We start from the raw sequence: 26,851 nt of genomic DNA on the forward strand, positions 1-26,851 counted from the left end.
ATAGCAGACCCTTTAAGCATGACAATCACAGGGCAACAGGAATCAAGAATCTTTTTGTTTGGCTAAGGAAAGAGGATGATGTAAGTGTTGTTTCCTGATAAATTAATAATTTAAATGAGCAGCTACCAAGAGCAAACCACAGCCCTTTCAGGACCAACTCCAAATCCTCCTAGAACTCATTCTAGTTCTACATGCACTAGTTTGGTGCAGTGCAAAACTTAAGCCCTTCACTTCAGCCACTTGATGCTGATTCATAACAGTGGTTTTTAGCAGTGGTAAGCATCCAGTACCTGCTACTTGTTTCAATGATACTGCAACATACTTACAGCCTGTTATGGAGCAACGGCTGTAACTCAGCTGTTTCTGCGCCTGGAAGTCTGATGTGTTCATCACCCTGTACTCATCCCCATAGAGTGATGCTATAAAGGTAATAACAAAGTATGTTTTAAGTGAGGTATACCGATCCCCTTTACACTCCTTTCTCAATCCCCTTAGCAATGTATTATACAGATTAAAAAAAAAAAAAAAAAGGTATGAAAAAGGCACTTCTGCAGAGCCTGGAGTAAGCTCTAACTTTACCTCAAGACAGGACATGGAGGGACTGGGAACTTGGTTTAGCTGTGTTTTAAAAATGCTGAGTTGGTCAGTGTTACCAAGTGTACTTGGAAATAGGTCATCAACCTTCTTCAGGCTCATGCCAGCCTCTTCATTGTTTGCTGGGCTGCTAGGAACATTCACAGAAGAAAATGGTCCATGACTGATTCATGGAGTAGCATCAAGAACTAGTGCAGAAACTGTGTGGGTGTTTAAGGCAGAGACATGACAAAGGAATAGCCCAGGAACTGCACTTAGGTTCAAACCACATTACCGAACCCATTTCTGAATGTAAAAGCAAGACAAAGGGGCCCTGAAAGCATACTCTCCCATGACTGTTGTACAATGTGAACAAGAATTCGTTGTTCTCACTATATAATTTCCCCTCTAATATTATTCTGGCCTTATAAAACTTGAAAAATTGATTGATGAACTGCAGTGTTACTATTTCAAACCATCTTGTCCTCCAAGGGGATTTTTACTGAAGCAGTTGTCACATGTATAATGCATCCCAAGGAGGAGACTCTAAGTTAACAATCTTCAAACAGCCACAGTGAGAGACAGATTTCAGGCAAATCTTCAAACTAGGCTCAAAAATCATTCTATGCATCTATAGATCTATAGATCCCTCTCCTGAAACACTTTGGCAACAATCCTCTGAAGAATCCTTAGGGTTCTCCTTCAAGAAAAACAAGGACTGGTTTGATGAAAACAATCAAGAGATCCAGGAATTGTTGAGGAAGAAGAGAACTGCTCACGAAGCACACCTTGCACTGCCATCCTGTCATGTAAGAAAAGCAGCCTTTTGTCTTGCATGCAGCAAGCTCCAACAGAAACTCCATGACATACAGAAAAAGTGGTGGATCAATCTAGCGCAGATATGGGTGATCACAGAGGATTCTATGAGGCCTTGAAAACAGCATACGGGCCTACATATCAGGTCCAAAGCCCTCTACTCAGGGCTTTGGAGATGGTCAAATGCTTCTAACAGATAAAACCTCCATTCTGAATCTTTGTTCTGAACACTTTCAGACTCTTTTCAGTACTAGCCATGTAGTCCAAGTCCCTCACACAACAACTGGTGAAGAATGAACTGGATATTGCCCCTACTATGGGAGAAACCCTCAAGGCTATACAGCAGGTGAAAACTGGCAAGGCAGCTGGGGTTGATGGAATTCCACCTGAAGTCTGGAAACATGGGGGCCAAGCACTCCATGCTGGATTTCACGAGTTTCTCGTGCACTGTTGGGAACTAGATGAACTCTCATCAGACCTTCGAGATGCAGTCATCATCACTTTGTATAAGAAGAAAGGAGATAAATCAGACTGTTCAAATTACTCTGCTCTCCATTGCTGGCAAAATCCTGGCAAGAATACTTTTGAACAGACTAATACCCGCTATAGCAGAAGGAATTCTACCTGAAAGCCAGTGCGGTTTCAGAGCCAACAGGAGTACCACAGACATGGTATTTGTTCTCAGACAACTGCAGGAGAAGTGCAGGGAACAGAACAAAGGTGTCTATGTAACCTTTGTTGACCTCACCAAGGCTTTCGATACCGTGAGCAGGAAAGGTCTGTGGCAGATTTTGGAACGTTTAGGTTGTCCCCCCAAGTTCCTTAAAATGATCATCTCACTTCATGAGGATCAGCACGGCCAAGTCAGATATGGCAATGCACTTTGTGAGCCCTTTCAAATAACCAGTGGTGTGAAACAAGACTGCATTCTTGCACCAGCTCTATTCACAGTCTTTTTCAGCAGGATGCTCCAAAGGGCCACGGCAGACCTCGATGATCAGGACGGTATCTACATTCGATATCGTACTGATGGAAGCCTGTTCAATCTAAGGCGACTGAAGGCCCACACCAAGACCTTAAACCATCTTGTCCAGGAGCTGCTTTATGCTGATGACGCCGCCCTTGTCGCCCACACAGAAGCAGCTCTGCAGCGTTTAACACCCTGCTTTGCAGAGGCTGATGAGCTTTTTGGGCTGGAAGTCAGCTTAAAGAAGACAGAAGTTTTCTATCAACCTGCACCTCAGGAAATCTTCCATCATCCCCATCATGAATACAGCTATCCACCAAATAGACAGAAAGAGAGCATAGCATTGGGGCATAATGTGAAGGAATAGTGTGGCTACAGAGATCAGCTGAAAGTGTTTTCAATCCCTAATTATGCTACCTACATATTTAAAGTCATAAATAATACTGTTTAAAAAAAAAAAATAATAAAAAAAAAAAAATCTGTCGGCGGGGTGGGGGCCGTGCGGGGCTGAGGGCGGCAGTCCCTGTGGTTTACAAACTATTTCCTGTACTTTGTCTCGTGGAGAGGAGAGAAACTTCCACATTGTCTACTCCGCTTTTGGAAATATGTTTAAAGGTACTTTTCTATTGTAATTTTTTTAATAATAAAACCGGTGATTATTATTAAAAGAAAAAAAAAAGGGGGGGGATGGGAGGAGGGGGAGCCCTTGGGGGGGACAGTGCAGCGAAGCAGGATAGGTGAAAGCAGGAGGAGGTAGAGCAGGTGCTAATTCTGCTGGGTACAGAGGGTACAGCCCCCACACTTCAGGGCTACTGGGGTACAGTGCAGGCACTGTGAGCTCATAGGGCTCCCGGGCGATGAACTGAGGCACGGCGGTGGGGAAAGGGGTGCTGGGATTTGGGGTGCCCACCAGCTTGCTCTTGGCCATCTTGGTGTTGGCCTTGGTAAACTCCAGCCGCAGCGTCTGGGGGATCTCAGGGTCGAAGCGGATGCCGTTCAGAGCCGCTGCCTCTGCCTCAGAGCGGCTGTCGAAGCTGACGAAGCCCATGGGCTGCCTGGAGGTGAGTTTGATGAGAGACCCCTCGAACCCCTTAAAGGGCCTGAAGAGCAGGTAAAGTGTGCCGAGCGGTGCCCCCTGGAGCCGTTGTGCCCCATGTCGGTGCTGTTCGAGGAGCGCGGTGGGGTGGTGCCCTGGGGGCCGCAATGGGGCCGCTGGTACCAGACGCTGGAGGAGGTTTTCATCGAGGTGCGTGCCAAGGACGTGCGCTGCAGCCTGGGCAGCCGTGACATCACGCTGGCCATGCAAGGGCAGGAGCTGCTGCAGAGTAAACTTTCTGACTCTACAGTAACTGATGAAGGAACATGGACATTAGAAGACGGGCAGCTGATACGAATTGTTCTAACGAAGACAAATAGAGATGCTGGAGACTGTTGGACATCTCTGTCAGAAAATGAATATGCTGCTGATCCTTGGGTACAGGACCAGATGCAGAGGAAGTTTACACTGGAGCTATTCCAAAGAGAGAACCCTGGATTTGACTTCAGTGGGGCAAAAATTTCTGGAAACTACAGCAAAGGAGGACCAGACATTTCTAGACTTGAAAAGTAAACTTTTTATCTGTGTTCTTTTAGAGGAATTACATGTTACAGTTAAGGACTGGAATCACGTAACTTGTGAAGACTTCAGTGATCTCTTCAATGGATTGTTGTCAAAAGTAATTACTTCAGTGAAGAGAAAGGTCTCTTCCAGCAGAATGAAGATAAAATGTTACCAGGTGATTTATAAGCTGCAATTACCTTATGATACTAAGGGACATATTATAGACAAAGGTGTACATAAAAAACCAACATCTTTTAGCAGTATGTTCGGCTTGGGTATTTTTTTCTTATTAGAAACACCATAGTAAACTGGTCAGTTATAAATCTATCACTTGTCTTTATACATCTTATTCTTGCTTATCTACACCTGAGGAGGAACAGCCCTAGGCACCAGCACAGGCTGGGGCTGATCTGCTAGAGAACGGCTCTGCAGAGAAGGCCTTGGGGGTTCTGGTGGACAAGCTGTCCATAAGCCAGCAGTGTGTCCTGGGGGACAAGAAGGGCAATTGGATCCTGGGGTGCGTTGGGAAGAGCATTACCAGCAGGTCAGGGGGTGATCCTGCCCCTCTGCTCAGCCCTAGTGAGGCACATCTGCACTGCTGTGCCCAGGTCTGGGCTCCTCAGGACAAGAGAAAGCTCCTGCAGCAGGTCCAGCAGAGGCTGCGGAGATGATGAAGGGACTGGAGCATCTCCCTAATGAGGAAAGGCTGAGGGAGCTGGGGCTGTTCAGCCTCGAGAAGAGACACTGAGAGGGGACCTCATCCATGTCTGTCAGAGGATGGACCAGGCTCTGCTTGGGGGTGCCCAGCAATGGGACAAGAGGAACGGGCAGGAACTTGTGAGAGGTTAAAGAGCAGATACTACAAATCTGAGTGACAGCTCATGACTTAGAATTTGCTCTTGGCATTAGCAGCTTGTACAACTACTGAGTTCACTGCTGTGGTCCAAACCCTAGGTCTGCTTCTCACCCACTTCTTCCCACTAGATATTCATGCAGCTGCTGCAGTACCTCAAAGGAACAGTAAAGTACTTAACTACACAAATACCTAGTCAGAGTGTGTTATTGATTGTGATGCTGGTGGGACAATCATATGCATTTGGAGGGTACACAGTTCTGCATATCACAACTTGCTGATGAAGATACATGGTTATCATGGCCCATCTCTTGCAATCCCACCTCCACAGTACTGCTTTGGGGCCTCAGATTTGTCACTACTGATCTATACCAGTCTAGAAAAAGCAGCTGGTCAGGTAAGTTTTCTCAATCTAAAGCTACAACACTGGTGGTGACTTTTCTTGCCACTGACTGTTCTGGTACATTCATTGCCAGCAATGGATGTAGCACCAGCAAATTCCCACTCCTGACATGAATGTTCTAAAAACTAAAACATGCATGTCTAAAATACCTGTAAATAACCACTGGCCCTGACTCCTCGGTGAATTATTTTAGCAACCCTAAGAAAAACATACTGTGCAGAACAAGATACAGTATGGTTTAAAGCCCACAGCATCTAGTGGGTGCTTTACCACAGCTTCAGAGTTATACTGTAAGGAGCTAAGTTCAAGTCTTTCACTTAACAGTACAAGACGACTCCATGAGGCACTGCCCCTGTAAAGGAATTGTTTTCATTGCATTGAATTGCATTGCATTGAATGGTTATCAGTAGAGTGTCCAGTTTCTTTTCCTCTAGCTTCTTCTTTGGGAGTATCCTATCCCAGGGAAAGGAAGTTTTGCATTCTGCTCATCATTTCTTTGATGAAATTGGCTCACACACAACTTTCTTTTACCTTCTCATCTTGCAGGAAGGAATTAAGGATTGCAATGTCTACCACAGTCTGGTTTTTGTGTAATGACAGGTCCTTGCTATGGTCATCGTCACTTTGGTCCTTAGCAAAATTTACAAATACCTACAGGAAAAAAAAGAGCATGTCACACGCCTGGATTTTCATTAATTTGGGGCATTTTAAACACTGGGCATCCTAAAATAGTCCTGGGATTCAGTACCGTACTTTGTTGAAATGCCCTTAAAAGAAAGGTCCGGTAAATTAGTGGATTTATTCCTACCTCTGCACAAAGAAGCTTTTGGCATCCAGGCTACTAAAAACTTACTTGGTCAAGTGTTGTCTGAGAAACGGAGTAGTCTTCTATGTGGAGTCTCTTTTTGTTCTGGGAGAGAATACTGAATATTTTGGCCAGGGAGGATGGTGAAGAAGGAAGCTGGTACTGCAGCATATTCCGATGCTTTTCCTTCAGGACACTTCCAGGGAAGGCATGCCCAAAGAACTCCTCAACAGGCTTCAGGTCTGGGTTTGCCCCTGCAATTCTCACCACTATGGTGTAACCATCTCCAAACCTGCAAACAAGAACACCACCACAAGGCTTAAGTGCTTCGGAAATACAAGCGCAGCTTAAAATCCATCAGCATTTCCCACAGTCAGAATAGCAATGGGAACGCTGCACGAGGAATTAAGCCTGACTGTATCTCCCTAAAAATGCAGACAACTCTGTGGTGTAAGTGAAAAGAAAACAGGTACCTGTTCTTTAGATGCTGGACGCTGCCCAGACACCTGAACCGCCCATTGACCATTATCGCCATTCGAGTGCACAGAGCTTCACATTCTTCCATGCTGCAGGCAAGAGTAACTTCATTAGCACTGCAAGCAGCAGTGAAGGGCAGAGCAGCCAAGCTGAGCTTAGCATCCAGCCCTGGCAGATGCAAAAGCCAGGGTACGGCACAAGTGGGCTGCTACGTACCTGTGAGATGTGAGCACCACTGATCTCCCCTCCTTGATTACACTCAGAGCACAGTTCCACAAGAAACGACGTGCTTTGGGATCCATCCCTGTCGTTGGCTCATCCTGCAATATGTGTACAAAAAAACCCAGATTACACTGCTACATTCCACTGACAAATACCTCGCCTGTGAAACGACCTGTCCATTCTGATTAAGCATACTGGAAACACTGAAAATAAGCAAGTTTGACTCATTTTCTAAAATGAGAAAATAACTTATGCTCCAGATTTTAAATTAGCCAACACATCCTTTTCAGAACTGAGAAGCACTGCTTATTCTGCAATTACAGCTTGTTGAAATAGCCAGTTCCAAGACAAGTTGAACCCAATTAGCTTGTTTAAATACAGCACAAGTCTACTTTCTCATGCACTCTGAACTTCAGTAATTCTAGTATCTGTCCTCAATTTCAATCTACAGAATGGTAAAATATTTATTTCCAATTTTCAGTTGATTATTGAAAACACAGTCAGATTTGTTTATGTCTAGCAGGAAGGCTGTAGTTTTTTGTAGGCATAGAAATCTTGAAGCTGCTGACGGTTTGGCATCATGTTCAAGACCCCCACTTCACAGTGATTCTCCAGAAACAGAAGCCCGGAGGCACTTTATAGCTTGCACCTACACAGGGAATATTTATTTCCATGTGCTATTTGCCCATGATGAAATAGCTAGTCTTTGTTTGAACCCGTTTTTTCTATTCTGCAAGAAAACCATTAATGAGCAAAGGTTGCAGACTCACCAGGAACACCACAGGTGGCCCTCCAATGAGGGCAATGGCTGTGGAGAGCTTGCGCCTGTTCCCCCCACTGTAATTCCCAGCGTATTTCTCTCCATATTTCACAAGGCCCAGTTTCCGAATTGCCCACTCGCCAACCTACAACAGACAGCACATCACCATCTTGAATCAAGCACAGTGACATCCACACAAGGAGATTTTCCTTGTGAGCTTTGGCTTTGAAAGCAGCTTTTAGAAGGGCCATTCATCCGAGGACATGATGTGCACGGATACGGCTTCTGAAGCACCCTGCTCACCTCTAGAGCAGGATATGTGCAATCCTGTCCCTGGGAGGCCTGAAAATCCAAATGGCTGCAGCTGATCAGCCAGTGAGCATGAGTTTAACACCAGCTGAGCCACATTAACCACCGGTCTAGTGCTCTTAGCAGCACCAGCTTCAGAGAGCTTTCCTACTCTTGTGGGCTTACAGCAGGGATATGGTCACTCCTGACACACAGCAAATCCCACTGTGGTGTATCTTAGCCCTTCAGACAGATGGGATCTGTCTGTTATTCAGGAGTATCCCTAATGGTGCCAGTAGACAGGCGTTGTTGCCCTGCAGACTAAAATGGGGAAGGGATCCAGCTACTATTCGAATCATATGCAGACCTGGGTCCCTTTTTTTATGGGAGCTGGTGGGAATATCAAACAGAAGAACTCAACAGCAATCTTAGAAGGAGCTTGCAATTTTCACCCATCATGCCTACTCTTACAGAGAGACTCAAGCTACTTGGACATACCCTATATAACATCTACCTTCAGCAGTTCCTGTTTTGTAGCACTCAGGTCTCATACCGTGAAAACTGCTGTTAACTCAAGGAAACAGTGCTGAGAAGGGTGCTGTAAGGTACTGGCAGCTGTGATTAATTGCCTAAAGACCACTGGTGTAACCCCACGTCTGAATGCTGAAATAGCAGCACTTTAATGACAAACTGGAACTTCAATGATCAACTGGAAAGCTGTAACAGCCAGCATGAGGCTTCTGTTAAGCTGTAGAGTTTGGTTCCTGGGACTTTGAAGAACTAACCCTTGACAGCAGGTGAGGTTCTGCAAGACCTGCAACTCCACAGCCCTTAAATTCTTAAAGAAAGTAATTCAGTGGAGAAGGGCTTCCACTATGAGAACACAGGACCCAAATTATCTGCCCTTCCATTAAGTACACTTCTCTAGGTAACACTGAAAAAACACCCCAACTTTTGGGTTGCTCTGAAGGAAAGGGGGGCAGATTTCACCATACAGTACCTTCAACACTTTCACATCATGGCATTTTATGTCTTGCAGTGAGGGTGCACACAACAACCAGCAAACTGGTTACTGGAGTGGGTTCTATGGTGTTTCATTTACCTTGCAGACTTCTTTCTCTGGGACACCTCTCAGGAGAGCAAAGAACTCCAGGTGCTCTCGCCCTGTCAGCAGTTCATTAACAGCATCAAACTGTGGGCAGTAGCCCATGTTCTGATGGACTTCTTGAATGTTGGAGAGGATACTGTAGAAGAAAAAACCCTTTGTTAGGATTTCAGGAGTACATGCTGCTATTTTAGATGTTAACAGGAGGAAAGTGAAACAGCAGTTTTGGAATCACTGAACTACCGAAAATACAGGATCCTCAAAGTCCATCTCAGCCAAGACACGTTTTCTCTCTCCCACTCTTCCAGTTCTTTTTTTAAAAAAGGACATTTAAATGTGAAAGAGCAGGTATTCAGAAGTGACTACCAGACTAAATCAATTTTCTTAAGGCCACTGAAGTATTTTACCAGACTTGAACAAGGGCTGAAACAGATGCCAGGAGTTGTAAAAGGAAAAAGTGGGAGTTTAGATGTGGAAATGGAACAACTGCTGCAAAAGCTGAAGGAGAAGGCACTAAAGGACCTACTTCCACACAAAGCAGAGAAAAGATGCATTGTCTTTCACCTGTTTCCTTTGAGGAAAGCTTCTCCTCCTGTCACATCTGTATCACCAGTTAGCATCTTAAAAGTGGATGACTTGCCAGCACCATTTACTCCCAGGAGTCCAAAGCACTGGGGATATAAAAGAGTATGGTGTGTTTGAGAATGCGATTCAGCTGCATAACTTTCAGCACTGACAAGAGGGGAAGGAGCAAACTTGATCCTCAGGACATCTGGAGAGACTCTTCAGTGCATTTTCAAAAAAAGTTTTCTGGGCTTTTATTCTAAGTATAAACCTTTAAGCTGGGAAAATGTAGGAACTGTGGTGTCACATTGGTACATTGTCACCACAGTGTATCCATGCCAAACCTTGGATTCTGGAGTTTGGTCTCTGGTCCCAGAAACAGAGTTCAGTATTTTCTTCAAAGGCCAAGACACACAGAATCAGAAACTGCTTCAGTTTCCAGTTTCTTCTGATGTAATTTGAACATTCATTTGGTTTTGATCATACTCTACCCTGTGCTGTCTTGTGGCTCTTAAAATCCTGCAGTAATAGCAAAACAATGCATTTGACAGATAAGCTTACCTCTCCAGGGGGGATTCCAACACATATCCTATCAACTGCTGGCTTTCGCTTCATTCTGTAAATCTGAAACCAGAAGAAAAAAGAATGAGAAGGAGAATGTCAAAGAACTCTCACAAGAGCCATACATACTTAATGCTCCATACTTGATCCGATTCTGACCCCACTAAATTCCTCTGATAAGGCATGCTGAACTGCATAGTTTTGTGTCAACAAGTAGGAATGCAGAAGTTCTCTGTCACCTTGGTTAGCTCCTTGATTTCCAAGATGTCACTCTGTCCCCCTCCACTAATTATCCTCTGCCTCTCTCTGGTTACATCCTCATCTTCATCATTCACAGGAGGCAGCTTGGCATAGACAGGCCTGGAGAGAACATTGTGACAAAGGCTTAGCAGAAGATGACAGGGCCTTCACAGATAATATTCTCCCCATTTCACAGGGGACACCAATGAAAACATCACCAGGACAACCTACCTGGGTTTTATGAAGAACCTGTACTGGATGAGCACTGTGATGAGAAAAAAAACAACCCCCTCTACTGCCATGGCAAAGAGGTTCCTTCCCACCAGGTCCCACGACAGAGGGGACACAAAACGGTTCTCTCCTGCCAAAAGGAGACGAGACACACAATCACTTTTCCAGAGCAAGGGGAGTGGGCTAGCATTTCTTCCCACAGCGTTCACCAAGTTGGGCACTGGGACAACTGGTGATCAGCCAGGTGCAAGAGGGAAGGGATAGACCACACAGGGGACAGCTGTGGCTCTGTACGCATTTCTTACTGTAGCAAAGTTGGGACTTAGGCCCAGAGAATTCAGTCTGCCAAAGAGCTGGATCACCTTTTCAAAAGGTTAGTGAAGCACAGAAGGACTATGACTCAGGCCTGGCATCTGCATGCCAGAAAAAAAAAATCCAGCTTTCTAGAACCTCAGCCTCTCATCACACTTGGCCTAGTGGTCCTCTCCATACAAGTGTCTTTATGCATTTTTATTTAATTCCCTTAACTCAAAACACTGGGGTTCTGTCTGCCAGGTTCTCTTCAGTCCTTGTAACAACCTAAAGTGGATGGCTGTGGACACTTGCCACCTTTGATCAGATCTGTGCTGCAAATTGTGCCCTTTTAGTTCCTGAAAAGTTAGAGAAGCTCATCCAGAGCAGATTTGAGATTTCTCTGCTCCTTTCAGGCCATTGTCCCTGTGATACATAATTTCACTCACCAAACCTCTCCAGAGCATCAGCCATGGCCTGGTTTTTCACCATGTCAATGAGTCCCCGCCCCAGGCAGAAGTGAGGGAAGATGAGGAAGACAGACTTCAGAATGTCATTGATGTCCTTCAGCTTCTGTTAAGACAAAATCAAATGCCAGTGAGCCACCTGAGAAGAAAGCAGCCACCACCTGCCAAGGGTGACCCATGTTATGTCTGACCCCTCCCTCCCTTCCTCAACACTGCACTCCACAAAAATTCAAGGATTAGAAATGTTCTCCCAAGGGCCAGTGCCTTGGCTCCTCTGAACAGTCAGTGTTGTCAAGTTGCTCAAGATTCTATTAACACAAGCAAACTGCAACAAAAGGAGAGATTTCTCCAAACGCTCACAGTCTAAAAGGCACTGTCTGCAAACATGTAAAAGGACTACAGGTTGAGGAGACAGGGAAGTTGTGCTTGCACAAACTGGTTATGTCAGTGACTGTGGGGAGCTCCTCCCTATCCCATATTAGAGGCTCTAAGACTTCTCCTTTGTTGTCTTCCAGTTGGCTTAGCCCACAGATTGAACTGATAGCAGCCTGAGGAGGGGTTCCTGTTCTGCCAGACACTTATCTTTCAGCATGTACTTATTTTTACTGAGCTGAAACAGGCTTTGTAACAAAAGGAACCACCATCAAGGTTCCTTGCCTCCTTATGCCCACAGGAAGAGGTATAATCAACAAATAACTCCCACAGGGTCTCCTGAGCTTCCTCCCACAAGGAAGACTTCACACCACTGTGGGTCAAATGGGGTTGGCTAAGACATCTTGTGTTGTATACAAGCAGGAGAGGAACTTGCACCTTCCCCAGTAGGCATCTGGCTTTGAAAAACTGAATGGAGGTGTGTCAGTTCCCAACACATTTAGAGAGGTTTCTACCACAGGAGGCAAAATTGAGGGGAACTAAATGCTTGAGCAATTAAACAGCCTTAGTAGATGGAAACTGCCCTTCATTAGTAACACACAAACAATTCCATCTGAACATAAGAAAATTGTTTGAGGGATTTTTTGGTTTGGTTTTTTTGTTTGGTTGGTTTGGTTTTCATTTGTTTGGTTGTGGTTTTTTGTTGTTTTGTTTTTGTGGGTTTTTTGTACCCTAAGAGTGACTGAGAAGTGAAAGAGGTTGCCCAGAGGGACTATGGAGTCTCCATCCCTGGAAATGTAAAATCTGATGGCCCTCAGTAAACTGCTGTAGATGATCTTGCTCAGAGGTTGGACTAGACAATCACAAGAGGTCCTTCCCCATCTTAACCACTCTGTGAACATTGCTGAATTGGGCTTTAACCCACTTCCACCAGAACCTGTGCTTAAACTGCTGCCAAAGCTAATGGGTACAGGCCATGGCCTAGCTTTTCTGGAGAACTGGGTGCTAAAGGCAGCATGGCACCAACATGGAACTAGATTGCAGCAGCACAAGACAGTGAGGAGCTTCTGGGGAAACGTACGTTGTTGGTGAAGAGCTCCAGGACAAAAGTGGCCACACTGCCATTGATGCCAATGAAGAGATTCACACTGGTCAGCACAACATATGCTGTGCTGGGGATTTTGAACACGAAGGAGGCTGGGTACATGAGAGGGGTGATGGACCACCTGGCAAAAAGAAAGGCAGCAGCATCAGGTAAGCACCTGCTGAATCTAAGAGCCTTCCCAGTCATTCTGTGAAGAGAAATCTCTTACCCATAGAGAAACAGAAGGAGAGCCAGCACAGGCAAGTTGGAGGAGGATACATAGGACTTCTGTTGGAAGCAGATAAAGATGATGACGACTAGTGTGGCTGGAACAATGTAGTTGCACTGGAAGGGAAAAGCATGACTTTAGATTTCTTTCCCAATGACAAAAAAAGGTGCCTTCCTGCTCTAATCCAATAGTTCTCAAGACTCTTTAGTGTTCCCAAAGCTCTTTTCAATGTGAGACTCTTAGAAGTGTCATATGTGTGAACTACAATGCAGTACACATGAATTTACATTTCTTGGTCCCTCTAGAAGTAGCCAGTAGACTCTCAGAGGTTCTGGACACATGTTATAAAAACCTGCTTTGGACAAAGCAGAACAAGGGGCTACACAAGCAAACATTCCGGGGCAATTATTTTAATTATTGATGTAATAAATGCTGATGATTGAGCCTATGGTTGTCCTCCCATCCTCTGTTGTGCTTCTTGCCCTACTGAAGTGAACCACTGCCCCAAGAGGGTGAACACAAAAGTCATGGTCACAGTGGTTATTCACTGAAATAACGTGGTGCTTGCTGGCCCAAACTGCACTTTGCACTTCAGTGCAAGACGCCCTTACCATATCCCAGACAAAGTTGGCCACCCAGTAGATCACAGGCTTCACACCACTGATGAACTGTAGGTGTTTAGCCTTGCTGACACGTTCTTGAATAAGGAAAACCACAAAGCTGGCAGGAACAAAGGACATGGCAAAGATCACACAGATGGAGACAAGGACATCCACAGAGGTGGTCATCCTGGACAAAAAAAAAAAAAAAAAAGAATAAAGCAAAATGTTTGTATGCTGGTGCTGGCTCCTTTGGGATGAAATGAAGTGGCTGATTCAGAGCAAAGCAGAAACTGTTTCTTCTGCTGTTCTTATTCTGCAGGGTGAGGGATGACCACACGAGGCTGTCCTAATTGTACAGTTCTTCTCCAGCCATATAACAAAGGGAACATACACAGCCTGTTGGCAATCTCAAGGACAACACCACAACCTGCAGACTGGTTAGAACTTCAGTGTAATAGACTGCTTTCTGCTTTCCTTATCACCATCATTTTGTTTCCCACCTAATGCATTTCTTGGGATTGTTTGGGGATTTATCTTTTTTTTTTTGTGTGTGCTGTTTTAAAGTTCAGAGATACCTGCCTGTCATCTGCCACTGTTTTACAGATTTGAAGATGTACCTGCAGACAGGTCCTGACTTGGATAGTGGTAGGAGTGGACTAGTCAATGCCTCAGTGAAGTGAACCCTGCACATCACTGTGTGCCCCCCCAGACTGAGACAGTGGGTAAAACTGAACAGGATCTATCAATGATTCCTAGTCAAATAGTGGCACCTTGGGACAAAAGAATGACCATATTCATGGTGAGACACATTTCTGAAGGTGGCTGAGAGGAATTTCCTCAGTGGGAGAAGACCTGAAGATCACACTGGTTCTTAGAAACTGCAGCTACCAGGGACTCAGAGACAGAGAAAAGTTGACACAGAATTGCTGTTCAACACCAAGTTCTCAGCAGCACGTGTTGCCAACTGCCCAGATTAGAGAAAATAAGGCCTGCATGTTAGAGCCTAAGTGCCACAGGCCACTGAGTGTCCACCAGCGAGGCTAAAACCTCCCATGTCGCCTGTTTCCAGTAATCAGCAGCTGATGAGCCCAAAACCACCCATGTTCACATCAGGACTTACAAGGCTACTTCAGAGAGCTGCTGCTTGGTGAGGTTCAGTGGGTGATTGAAGGCAGTGATCCCGTAGGCACTGGGGTTTTCACCCTGCTGCAGGTTGGCCCGAAGGATGGCATTGTTGATCACATTGAGGAAGGATGCAATGGCATGCCAGCCCTTGTTGTTAAACCACACCTGCAAGAGACCACATCGACATCAGAAAGGCACCAGGTACATCATCTACCCAACAGGCTCCTAAGCCCTGCAGAACATCCCTTCCTCTATTCAGGCCATATGATTTCTTTCCTCATTTTTCCAGCTAGCACGCTCAGGGACAGAACACAGGGTTTAATCAGTAAGTACAAAAGGCTGCTGGAAGACAGCAATGATCCAGCACTGAACTCCTTTCAGGACTTCGAAGAAACAGATTTTGAGGAAACCCACACAAGAATGCAAACTACTCCTGTTCCCACAGGGAACTCTGTTCTGCACAGCTGACCATGGCAAACTGCTGTGACACCAGGTCACCAGAGCTTCAAACAGCAGGCACAGCAGTGAGGTTTGGTTAATTTACCTTCACATTGTTCTTTGTATCCAGGCCTTTCATGAAACTTGACAAGCTGTTGAGAAATCGATCTCCAGAACTTCCCTGCAAACAGAAAAGACAGTTACTTCCCCTCTGAGAGTATTCTTATTTACGTCCTGGGGTCTACCAGGGGTTACACAATGTTTTTCACAGCTCTGACAAGTTTTCTTCTCATTCAAAAGCCTCTATCCACCAAGGTGGAGGTGGTAAGAAGGCTGAGAAACTTCAGCTTTCCTTCACCCTTTCCTTTCTGGGGTCTCATCGGTAAGAGGTCAGCCTCATGCCTGTTTTTTTCCCTAAAAAATGTATTAAAGAAGGTAGCAGGCAACCTTCAGAGACATTACAGCCCCCAGGCAAGCAGTCTTCAGAGGAAAACCAGGGCCCAAATTCTCTTCTGAGCCAAGGCAGACTCAAGTACAGGAGGGCTCAACTGGGTTATTGAAAGAAGACAGCAACCCCTTATTAATTCCCTGAGACCACCCAGCCTGTCCTGCCACAAAACACTCAGAGGTGTCTTCAATCCCCACCAGCTTGCAATTGTGTTGGGCAGAACCCACATCAGCAACATAGGCTACATAAACTTTAGCTGAGCATGTCTCCAAGCCTCCCACCACTCCCAGACAACTGCCTGGGAGATTCCAGCTCAGAGACAGTGGGGAGAAGCCACTGGACACAGCTAACATACACACACCCCTCGTTTTATGGCTTCCAAGTCCTCTCCCAAGAAACAAGACTGATATTAGTGCATCCTGGGTTTATGGGGGACGGTTGCTCACCTGTGCTAGCTCCAAGATTTTCTTCACCTGTTTAATGGCATCGGTGACTTCATGGCTTGGAGGAAGCACAAGGGAACTGCTGGCTCCCAAGGAAAAGCCACCATACCTGAAAGTTCATACAGAAAGTGATGCCGAGACCTGACTATTCACTGACATCCAGAAAATGCTGCTCCTCCTCCCTCTCCAGACATCTCCTCTTCCTGCACTACATCCAACACAAGTGTTTCCACTCGTACAGGAAAGGATGACTTCAATTTTCCCTACATGGCTGCTTAGCCATGGTGTCTTCTGCTCTTTGTTTCTTGGGTTAAATACTCATATTATGAATGCTGAGCATGCTGCCTGTTTAATAAATGCAGTTATCCTCTGCTGCAAGTGCAGACGAAGCAGGACATTTCCCTGCTGCCCTTGGTTGGAAGGATAGCACCTCCCAGGACAGCGTACCAGCAGGCTGGTCATGCAAATCTTTTCAAGCCAATACTGCACTCTGTATAAGGCATATATGATTTTTAGTACTCTGGGGTTGTCTCCCAGTTTATCCTTCAACATCTTCCCTCAACATCTGGCAGCTAAGAGTCATAAAACAAACTGCAAAGTGGGGTGGATGTGTCAGGCTTAATACAGCGGTCAAGGGTTAGTGGACACATACAAGCTAAAGAAAAGGCAGTAACTCACCTGAACTCATTCACCCAGACCTTATTCTTTAAGCTGTAGAGACAGAAAAGAGAGTTGATGTGTAATATGTAGAACAAGAGAAGAGACAGACCCATCACTTGCAGGCACATGGCCAGGGAAAAGAGTGCAACAGCCTCTGAATCTGTCACATGTCCCACCACTCCTCTGCAGCATAATCCCTAGGGTTGGTACCCAGACCTTTCCCATACTCTGCCTACAAGGGTCAGGACACAGCATCACTAATAAAGCAAAAACACCACTTGAGCTGAGGATCAGGGTAATGTGAGGAGCTGAGTGGATTTGGCTCGCTGCTGAAGAATTTGGGCTGCCCAGGCTTATTCGCCTGATCTATGCACCCCCCCAAAGAGCAAGCAACATTTGTTGGGGAGGGAATGGAGAGAGTGTGTTTAACAGCTACCTTTTCCCGATGATCTGTGCGTAGGTCTTCACTAGGTAGTCTGATATATTGCGGCCTGTCAGATTCTGGAGGATGTCAGCAGTGTCCTGCTCTCGCTGGTGCCACCGGTGAAAACACAGATAAACACTCATCAGAAAGCACAGACGCTGAGCCAAACAAATCTTGTGCAATGCTTTGCACACAAGAATCACACCCAGCCACTCTGCTCCTGATTGCAGTGCCACTGAGCTCCCTCCTACCTGTGGTGGTGGCAGCCCGCCTGCACCGGGGGGGCACACAGGCAGCATCTTCTTGATCTTCTCATTGCTGCACTCACAAGATGGGGAAGGGTTCTCCATGCTCCAGTTGCCTTTCAAGAAGATGTCCTGGACTGACTCTGGGACCAAAGCAGTGGTCCATTCCTTCTGCCCCACAGTGCAAGGAGTGTCTCTGTGTCAGGAAAGAGGGAAGAAAAATGCAGTTTTAAAAACAACTATGATGGCCTTTGTTTACAAGCCATTTAAAGATCAAATGTCACAGTCCTCAGAAGAGGCAGAGTGTTTCTCAAAGGAGCTTGACCTCACTGAGATAAACAGCTCAGAGTGACAGACCTGGCTCTGCAGCTTTTAAGACATCCCAGTGCCAAAGAGACTGAGGCTGGCCAACACTGAGTAGTGTCAGACACTCCCTTCTTTGCATTATAATTAAGTTCTTTATTTCAGTCAGTCCCAGCATGCACAGTGTCCGGAGTTCAAGGACAATGCTCTTAGTCATATGGTTTAGTTCTAAGTAGTCCTGTGAGGAGCAGGTACTTGGACTCTATTCTCATGGGCCTCTTCCAACTCGAGATATCCTATGATTCTAAGATAACAGCAGACACTCACTTCCTTAATGACATTTCTGCCTTTGGGGCACCAAAAGACCATTTTTCCCCTAGGCAGCAGCAGTGGGCAGCTTTCTCCCCACGCCCCATTAGTGGAGTAAAGCAGCTCCCATGTCTGTTATGAAGGATGCAGCTTAGTTTCCACCTCTAGCCAGTATATTGGACACCTTGCCTCCCTCCCCATCATCCCGTGAACACCAGCTGCAGTTCTTCCAGGCTAAAGACAACCATCTCAGACTGATGTACACCCTGTAGGGAATACCTACAGTCAACAACACAGAGCAACGTAACCAGGTTCTTTACCATGTTCAGGACCAAACAGTAATCTAGGGAAAGAGACTATTCTCTCCTTTTCATCTCCATCAGCAAGGACTTGCACTCAAACCTCACTCCCTCACCGTGCTGAGGGCTGGTAACTATTTAAAAGGTTCTGAGCAGAAAAACTGAATGTAATTGCAATTCTTCTGGCTTAAATCCTGCTCTGGCCACACAGTACTATAATTCCCTAAAGCCAACTAAATCTACTAGTGACCAGAACCTGGGGGTGGACTTCCTCTTCCCAGACCAGAGTTCTACTTACGGGATGGAATGTCCCTGCATACAGCGTGTCCCAAAACCAGGCTTATCAAGAAGGGCATCCAAAAGCTTCTGAGTGCCTGCATCTTCAGGAGCATCATTGCTGTGGGTACAGCAGAAAACCACTGTCAGGTCAGTGTGTTAACAGGCATACAGCAAAAGCAGCAGCAGAGCAAGGCCAAGAACACAGTGAAAGGATAATGGGTGGGGATTTGCCTTTGAAGAATGCTTGGCCTAGAGCACACACACACTCCCAGTCTCAGTACACAGAACTGTTAGAGTCGTAACACCGTTCAAAAAGGGGTACGGCCTTGCCAGTAGTTCACAGTTGGCATTTAAAGGTCCAAGAAGAAAATAACAGGACTCTCTTTAACATGTGCTTCTGAGATAAGCACAAACCCCAAATTTAAATAACCTGCTAAGGAACTCAGTAACACAAGTCTGAAAAGAACAGAATTTGTAGGCCACAAAAAAACATACCTAATAAAAGTGTACTGCTCATCATACATCCAGGGTTGTAATTCCAGGCTGGGATACTTCCCAAAAGGAGGAACAATCAGGCTGAACATGAGAGCAATACACACAAAGACAGCTGGCAGCACAATCTGAAAGTGCAAGGAAAGAGCAAGTCCCTTTTTAAGCAAATATTCCCAGAGGCATCAGAAGTTACATGTGAATCACTTACTGGATTACTGGATTACAACTTTTTCAAATTTTCCCAGGAATGTCTTCGCTGTTTTCACCAAGCAGTGATAGACACCAATGCAAGACTTACCTTGGCATTTAATCAGGGCACTGACTTGGAATTCAGAGGATTCAGCCTGCAAATGCTGCTCTCAAGGCCAAATTTAGATTTGAACCTCAGCTGCATCCTCACTGTGCAAGAATACTGTAACCACCTGATTATCACACAATTCCTCTCACTTGCACAGGCCTCCTTTTGTTCACAAGTGCAGTTCACAAGTGAAGACCAGTTTTGGTTATCCACATTCCCTTGAGGTTTTCAGCCCACCACCCACTCAGACTACAACACACAGTGCAGAGCTGTCCCTGCTGAGGGACTCTGCTCATGTTGGGTGCTCTCACCTGGGCAAAGAAGCCCTTCCTGCTTCTCCTGGCAATCAGCATCCTCTTCCACAACAGAGCCATGAACTGCTGCTGGGTGAGCTTCCAGCCCTTCATTTGGTAGGAGCCTTTCCCATCCATGCCACTGAGAAGGTCTGTCTCTCTGGATTCTGCTAAGAAGAAATGACCCTCATTCAGAAGTTCAGAGATGCTCTCTGGGTACTTCTGTGCTGGAGGCACAAGGTGATGGCTGGAGCAGCTACTCTCACCCATCAAAAAAACCAGAAAGAGCACGGTGAGCAGAGATAACAGAAATTTACATGAATGCATTTTCTCCCTTATCTCTCTGAGCCTTGATGAGAGGATTGAACAGGCTGTGGATCCTGCACTGTTCACTATTCCTAAAGGCAAATATGCCACCACTCCTTTTGCAGCCTCAGCCTTCAGACCTGCAGTATTTATAACAGAAAAGAGTATCCACAAGAAAAGAACAGGCTTAAGACACAGCAATACCTGGATCTATGTCTGAATCATTAGGATCAAATGCATCATCTTCTGTAAATGGACGAAGGCAGCTCTGTCTATCTCCAAACACACGTCTGTTCCTTCTGGCTGGCAATGTCCCATCTGAAAATAATGCAGTTATGGTTAGCTGAACTGCTTCAGTTAATCTCCAGTTAGGCCCAGAAAAACCACAGAAATATCATTTTCATTTTACATGTCTTCTATGTGCAAAACAAGGAGCTGATCTGGAGTGACTCCAGTGTAGGTAAAAGTAAAACCATGACTCTGCAAAGGGTCATGTTTTATGCACCATATCTTGTGTGATGTTCCAGAAGCAATTTCTAGTGCACTGGACACTTTTTTTCTTCCATGTAGGCAGGGAAACAGCATTATAATAAAATTCTCACTTGATATGCATATGACTACAAGTGCAATTTGCTAGCACTCATTTATCAGGAAATGTTGTTATGAGCACTTAGTGCAGTGATTCGCTCTCAGAAACTCATTTATTAGTCCCTACTGTGGTCTGACTCTGTCAAGAGTTCCTCAGAGTAGACAGTTGTGTCAGTCAAGTAATTTTCAATACACTCAAACAGTAGAAATTCTTCACTATTACAAAATAAACATGCTACCACTGGGTCAATTGAAGACTACAGTATATAAAAACATGCATTAAGTATACTAAGACAGCTATTTTAAGTCATTAAAAATACTAGCACACCACAGCTCCTGTTCAGTCTCAAACAGGGTCTGTCACACCTACAGGGGATGTGTCACTCCTGCAGGTGACAACGAGACCCACCTGAGGTTTCTGCATCCACACCACTATCATCAGCCACTTTCAGGAAGATCTGAAAAGCAATGGTAAGTGTCAGTGAAAAAAAAAAAAAAACAAAGAAGGAACAACAATGTGAGGATTGCTTCAGGAGATGCCATGAGAGAGCAAAAGTGACAGGTGCAAAAAGAAAACAGAGGATATAGTTTATCCCCTGCATGACAGGGATATGGACTTTGTGGCTTCTCTCCAGTTTCCAGGAGCCAGCCTGTTACCACATACCAGCTGTTCCCCCTTTCCAATGGCAGTTCTCAGTGCATCTCAAACCTGAGCTCTTTCCCATGTCTCACAAACAGACTTAGTTTTTAGGGCACCCCTCTGTGAGCACACACTTAAACAGGGCAGAAGACAATCCATTTTGGAGGGGAACGCAAAGCAGCCTGTTCCATAATAAACTTTTACAGGAAGAGGTAAGACTACATCTCATTCTTAGTTCTGACACGATTCATTTTGCCTAGTTTAAGACAAAAGAAAATTGTCAACTCACTAACCTCTTCCAGGGTAGTTTCAGAGATGCCATAGCTGGAAATGCCAAGATCAGAAAGACGGTCATCAATTTCATGGAACAGCTCCACAAAAGCTCCCTCTTTAGCAGCCTTGTATGGCAAGACATAGGTTAATTCATGGCCAATGTCCTCCACTAGTCTGGCCTCAGAAACATGTTTTGTAATGAGATTTGAAATTGCAGAGACATCTAGAAAAAACAAACATAAAAGACAGTTTTCTTCTGGTTACTACTTATTACGTGGAAAGAAGAGCTCAGTCTGAAAAATCTTGCCAGAAGGAAGGGAGGGAAAAGGGGACATCTCTGAAAAGCAACTCATTTCCATGGAAAGTCTTGTTTCTTTTTACAATTAACACTGGATGAAAGCCTGGACCCAAGCCTAGCTATAACTTTTTACATGCAGAATTTGGGAGAGCTTTTACATGCTACTGGAAGACCTGCAAGTCACTGACATTCAGTCCACCAACATTACAGCCCTAGCAACTACATAATCTTTGCTTATTAACTCTCAGGAGAGCTTGAATTCAAAATGGCTCACTCAAGAAAAACATTCCAATATTTACAAATTTAAAAATACCATCTCTGTAAATTTAATAATTGCCCCAAGACTGTAGCTACATAGGGACACAAGATTAAGGCAGCTGTCCAAGCTGAACTATAGGGCAATGTCAGCACTGGGACTGAATCTTAAATTCTCTTTCAAGCCTCACCTATTGTAAGTGTGTCACTTTCATGGTCACTGCCAAGGCCAGCATCAGAGCTGCTCTGGGAAACACTGTCATCCTGGTCACAAAAGAGAAGACAAACATTATTTCCTCCTGTTTAATCAAAACAGGGCCCACTAGATGCTACACTCTAAGTCGAGATGCTGCAGATGGTGACATAGCACTGCAAAGGGCTAAAATACAAGTAAGAGGTCATAGGTATAGAAGTGAGTGTTACAAAAGCATGCACTTCATCTGTTCTGTATCCCTCTGATCAGGTTTGGACCATGGACATTGAAACAAACTACAATGTAGATGTACATCCCATGCAACAATTTAACCAGATATGGTCCGGCATAGTACATATCAAACATGTAACACTTCTGCTGCTTCTAATAAGCCTGAGATTTCACGAAGAAAAAATAAACACAAGCAGAAAGGGTCAGCTGCACCTTTTTCAGATAGGACACTGTGCTGCTGCTGTTTCTGCAGGAGCTCAGAGAGGAATCCACATCCTTCTTGACCAGGGTCAAGTAATAGCCTGTTCCCAGGTGGTTCTTCAGGAAGAGAGAAGAGCCAACACAGCAGAGCTTGCCATGAGAAATGATGGCAATCCGGTCCCCCAGAATGTCTGCCTCATCCATGTGGTGTGTGGAGAGAATGATAGTGCGACCTGAAAGACACCAAGGAAGATGTTGCTGTAAGTCAAACAAACCTACGTTCCCACGCCAAAGCCACAACCATCTGCATCTTGCCATGAAGTTGGATGGGAGGTTGATGCCACAAGCCTGGCTCCTTTGAACAAGACTAGCAGTATGGAAAAGGTTCACAACTGCTGTCACGCACTTATTCTGCTGACCTTTGTCATGCTCAGCAAAGGCAGGTTTAATTTCATGTCAGCAAGGCTGGCTGCACAGAGCAGAACAGAACACTGCTGAACACCAAGGGTAACTTTTAGACTTTAAGCGCCCTCATGACCCAGTAAAGAACTTTGTTCTGAGCTCTGACATGAATAGGATGAGGAAGGAGGACAGGTGACAGATCAGAACAACCTTGTCCTGCATGATCTTTGTTCACTCCTCAGTGCAGGTAACAGTAGATTTGCATAAACATATGGTTATTTCAAGAACAGTCATGAAACAGACTGATTTTCTTTTGCCTTCCACAGCACATTCATTAAGAGTCAAGAAAAAGACATGCTCATACCTTGCCGATACTTCAGAAGCAGTTCCCATATCCCTCTGCGAGAATAAGGATCCACCCCAGCTGTAGGCTCATCCAGAATGACAACCTTGGAACCACCAACAAACGCTAAGGCAACAGAGAGCTTCCTCTGCATGCCACCTGTCAGGCACAAGAAGAAAGAGGTGTTCAGGTTGATGCAGTGACGAGTGGAACAGCGATACTTGCAGCACAGCGGATAATGAGCTCTCTGAAATAGAGCAGGCTGAGAAGAACAAGTACTGCTAATGTCTCAGGCCTTCAGGGTCCCACCAGCTTCTCCACAGTGGATAATTTGTCTGGGTGGTCTTCCCTCAGTGGATGTAACTCTCCTCCTGCTGCAGGAAACCACACCTTGCATGCCCTTCCATAAGTGAATCATCTATCTCAGCACAAGCTGAGCAAGTCACCAGCTTGGAGGCCTAACCATATTTGGGGATCTGGAGCACAGGTCTCCAGAGCTTGAGCTGCAGAATTAGGACCCCATGAGACCTCATGGAGGTGTTCCAGAGGCAGAAGTGAGGAATTACATTGCACTCTTCAATACTAAAGCCAACTGTGGTCATCTGCTCTCCCTTCCCAAACTCAAACGTGCAGTCTGTACTGATAGTTGAGTTAGACAAAGGCACCTCAGTCTCTCAACTATCTGGTACAGAATCATACAGGAATCCAGCTCCTCTTGAACCAATGAGAAGAACATTCCAGGTCTCCAGCTTAAGAAGCACAAGTCAGCATAAGGAATGCACATACAGTTTGGAAACAGCAAGAGACTTGGAGATTATGGTCTAAGCCACTCTCATCTAAACTCATAAAACCCATAAGTATTAGGAGAACAGATATCATGTGCAGTTGGACTACATCATGATGGAAACAAGTACAAAATACTCAAAAAGTGAGTTACTTTTTATGGCCATTAGATAGCTTGAGACAGTGCAAGATTTTAAAGTTTACTAAGACACACTGATTAGGTACTTAATAAACAACTGATTTCCTTACATGCTTAATTGTATAGCAGTCTATATCTAATTACAGGATCCAATCAAGGTCCATAATGCAGCCTCTATGAAAGCCAACAGAGCATTTCTGGGGGGGGAGGAATGTAAAAGAGCTGAACCTTACCAGAGAGTCTGCTTGTCCTAGCTTTCAGTTTGTGAGGCAAACCAACATCTGTTGCCATCTGCTCCATCTCCTCTTTCACCTTCTTTTCTGGCAGCCCTTTGAGCCGAGCATAGAACCAGATGTGCTCCTCCACAGTCAGCCTAGGGAACAGGAGCAGCCTCAGGGCACGGTTGAAAGCACCATGCTGGGATTCATCCCTTACATTAGCATTACACAGGTACATGTTTGCTCAGAAAAACGTCTTTTAAGGCTGAGGTCTCAGGAGGGAGCTACAGACTGGGAGTGCTCGGCTTGGGCCTGACTTCAGGGTGTGGCTCTATTCACCACCCATGTAAATAATCCTCCTTTAAGGGCGCTTGACAGAGTAGCCCAAACATCCCAAATCACTAAGCACCAGGGAAGCACTTGGCCTAGTTGAGTTCAGTGGAGTAGATTATTATGAGACATGACAGATGAAAGTTCAGGCTCTTGTTGATCATTCACAGGCACATAGGAACGTGCTAGCAAACAAAACGTTCCTGTACCAACCTCACACCACCCCACTGTGTCACACCATGCACACATTAAAAAAATGACCATCAAAGCTGAAAGCCCACTACCGTATTCTTAAGAACCCAAATGTCTGTTGGATAACACCAGTTCTGTGCCTCACAGATGCTACTCACAAGTCAAACAGCACATTGTGTTGTGGACATACACCCAGGTTCTGCCTGATGGCGCTGAGCTCAGAGCGGATATCTTTGCCCAGGATGAAGGCCGTACCCGAAGTTGGGGGGAACAAGCCAGTCAAGATGGACCTGAAGGACAAACAGAACAGATTAGCAGGTCCCCAGGTTCTGCCAGGAAATTGCTGTGCATGACAGGATGGCTGAATTAAGAGTGGGTGGAAGCCCTGGGGAACTCCCACATCAAGAAAGTAGTCTGAAAAACATCTCACTAATGGATTAAAAAAAAATAATAAAATCATCTCCAATGGTTTTAACAGTGATCAAAGAACACCCACATGGCTGCTTGAAGGAAAAATTTTTTCTTCCAAGAGCTTCTCATTCTTTCAGTCCCAACTTTCTTCCTTACACTGGTAAGTCAGAATCACAAATGGTGTCACTACAAAATGCTTTCTCCAGATTCATTCGACCCATTCTCAACCTGAACTTCCTCTAGTTTCAATCCCCTGTAAGTCTTCTGAGGCAGCTCACAATTGGAGTAAACCAGCAGAAGCACTCTAGTCTGCACCAGCTTGCACACTGCAGCTGTATGGCTACTTCTACTACATGGGTAGGAATTGCACTATGCAGTCGCTTCCCCCACTGTCTTAAAAGGATTATTTTGTTCTTACATGGTAGTGGTTTTCCCTGCTCCATTATGTCCCAAAAAGGAGGTGATTTGTCCTTCATAGAAGTTCAGTGTGAGACCATCTACAGCAACTTTCTTGCCATCACGATAAACCTTGACCAGGTTCTGGATGGAAACACCAAGACTCAAATGTACCGGCTCTTCCTCCTTGCAGACTGGAAGAAAACACAGCAATAGAAAGATATGACAGGTTTTAACAGGAACTGTATGGGAGTTCTAACAGCTATCACATTCCCCCCAGACTGTGGAGTTTGAAGAAGAAATGACCTATATGAAGAATTGGCCACATTTCTTCCTCAGGAACAGGAACCTTCCACAGAAATTGTCCTTTAGTCTTTTCTCTTTCCTGGTCTCATCTGAGATCTGGAGATCTCCACTGTCATCAGGGTCAGCAAAAGTGGGAGGACTTTGCAACTCCATGAGGCTCAAGTGCACATCTGCACTCAAGTGGGCAAAGTACTTTGGGTTTATCTGGATACACCCACCTGATCAGCGTACCCAAACTGTGATAACAAAATGACAATCCACTTCACCTTAGCCATGCCAGTCCTGCTGTCCTCAGACTCATTTAAAAAAGGCAGACAAGAACACTTCACTTCAGAAAGTCTCTCTGTCCAGCCACTTACCCTCTGAAGATCCCTTCTGATCAGGATGAGGCTGCTGCCTGTCCTGTGGTTCCTCACCAAACCAATACAACTTTGTGAAAGGAAAGTACCAGGGTCTGGGAATCCCATACTGGCCTAAAAAGAAAAGCATTACATGAACCTGACTGCATCTGTCCCTTTTCTTTTATTAGCTTTCAGGACAAGAAGGAAAGTACTCCACCCCCAGTAAGCCTCTAGGTGAGGCAGGACTAAGAAGAGATCTTTCTTGATGAAGACACTGACAGACTTTGGGTAAGAGACATCTAACTTCACTTTAGGGTTAAAGTGTGCTGTGTTGGAAGGCGCTAAGTGACACATGTAGCACTGATACTCTTAAATTCTCCCTTGCAGCAGGGTCTGTGGACTCAGCACTTCAGTGAAGGGAACAGCTGAAGTACAGCAA

The 26,851-nt window shown here is 45.2% G+C and overlaps 2 protein-coding genes across 4 annotated transcripts in view; one reads left to right on the plus strand and one right to left on the minus strand.

The window, feature by feature from the left end:
* Positions 1–2,568: 2,568 nt before the first annotated feature.
* On the plus strand, positions 2,569–4,216 carry LOC116781201 (nudC domain-containing protein 2-like). The gene has a single exon (XM_032676853.1). The coding sequence runs from the start codon at positions 3,510–3,512 to the stop codon at positions 3,963–3,965; it is 456 nt and encodes a 151-aa protein (XP_032532744.1). The 5' UTR covers positions 2,569–3,509; the 3' UTR covers positions 3,966–4,216.
* A 476-nt stretch (positions 4,217–4,692) lies between these two features.
* Positions 4,693–26,851, minus strand: part of ABCA1 (ATP binding cassette subfamily A member 1) — a 90,379-nt gene continuing 68,220 nt past the window's right edge. For 2 of the 3 annotated variants that reach the window (XM_032676847.1, XM_032676849.1), the window contains exons 18-50: positions 26,431–26,544; positions 25,788–25,959; positions 25,117–25,248; positions 24,452–24,591; positions 23,318–23,455; positions 22,564–22,784; positions 22,118–22,190; positions 21,394–21,596; positions 20,870–20,918; positions 20,077–20,190; positions 19,585–19,736; positions 18,979–19,103; positions 18,503–18,601; positions 17,300–17,489; positions 17,061–17,155; positions 16,643–16,675; positions 15,968–16,073; positions 15,180–15,254; positions 14,631–14,800; positions 13,520–13,697; positions 12,909–13,024; positions 12,677–12,821; positions 11,206–11,329; positions 10,466–10,595; positions 10,234–10,354; positions 9,995–10,057; positions 9,434–9,540; positions 8,867–9,008; positions 7,487–7,621; positions 6,711–6,814; positions 6,491–6,583; positions 6,066–6,309; positions 4,693–5,863 (exon numbers count right to left, since the gene is read on the minus strand). In XM_032676847.1, coding sequence (XP_032532738.1) covers positions 5,723–5,863; positions 6,066–6,309; positions 6,491–6,583; positions 6,711–6,814; positions 7,487–7,621; positions 8,867–9,008; positions 9,434–9,540; positions 9,995–10,057; positions 10,234–10,354; positions 10,466–10,595; positions 11,206–11,329; positions 12,677–12,821; positions 12,909–13,024; positions 13,520–13,697; positions 14,631–14,800; positions 15,180–15,254; positions 15,968–16,073; positions 16,643–16,675; positions 17,061–17,155; positions 17,300–17,489; positions 18,503–18,601; positions 18,979–19,103; positions 19,585–19,736; positions 20,077–20,190; positions 20,870–20,918; positions 21,394–21,596; positions 22,118–22,190; positions 22,564–22,784; positions 23,318–23,455; positions 24,452–24,591; positions 25,117–25,248; positions 25,788–25,959; positions 26,431–26,544 — 4,244 coding nt within the window. In that variant the 3' untranslated portion in view covers positions 4,693–5,722. The remainder of the gene's footprint in view (positions 5,864–6,065; positions 6,310–6,490; positions 6,584–6,710; positions 6,815–7,486; positions 7,622–8,866; positions 9,009–9,433; positions 9,541–9,994; positions 10,058–10,233; positions 10,355–10,465; positions 10,596–11,205; positions 11,330–12,676; positions 12,822–12,908; positions 13,025–13,519; positions 13,698–14,630; positions 14,801–15,179; positions 15,255–15,967; positions 16,074–16,642; positions 16,676–17,060; positions 17,156–17,299; positions 17,490–18,502; positions 18,602–18,978; positions 19,104–19,584; positions 19,737–20,076; positions 20,191–20,869; positions 20,919–21,393; positions 21,597–22,117; positions 22,191–22,563; positions 22,785–23,317; positions 23,456–24,451; positions 24,592–25,116; positions 25,249–25,787; positions 25,960–26,430; positions 26,545–26,851) is intronic. The other variant, XM_032676850.1, reaches the window with a different exon arrangement.

This window comes from Chiroxiphia lanceolata, chromosome Z (assembly GCF_009829145.1).
Source record: "Chiroxiphia lanceolata isolate bChiLan1 chromosome Z, bChiLan1.pri, whole genome shotgun sequence".
Classification (NCBI taxonomy): Eukaryota; Metazoa; Chordata; class Aves; order Passeriformes; family Pipridae; genus Chiroxiphia; species Chiroxiphia lanceolata.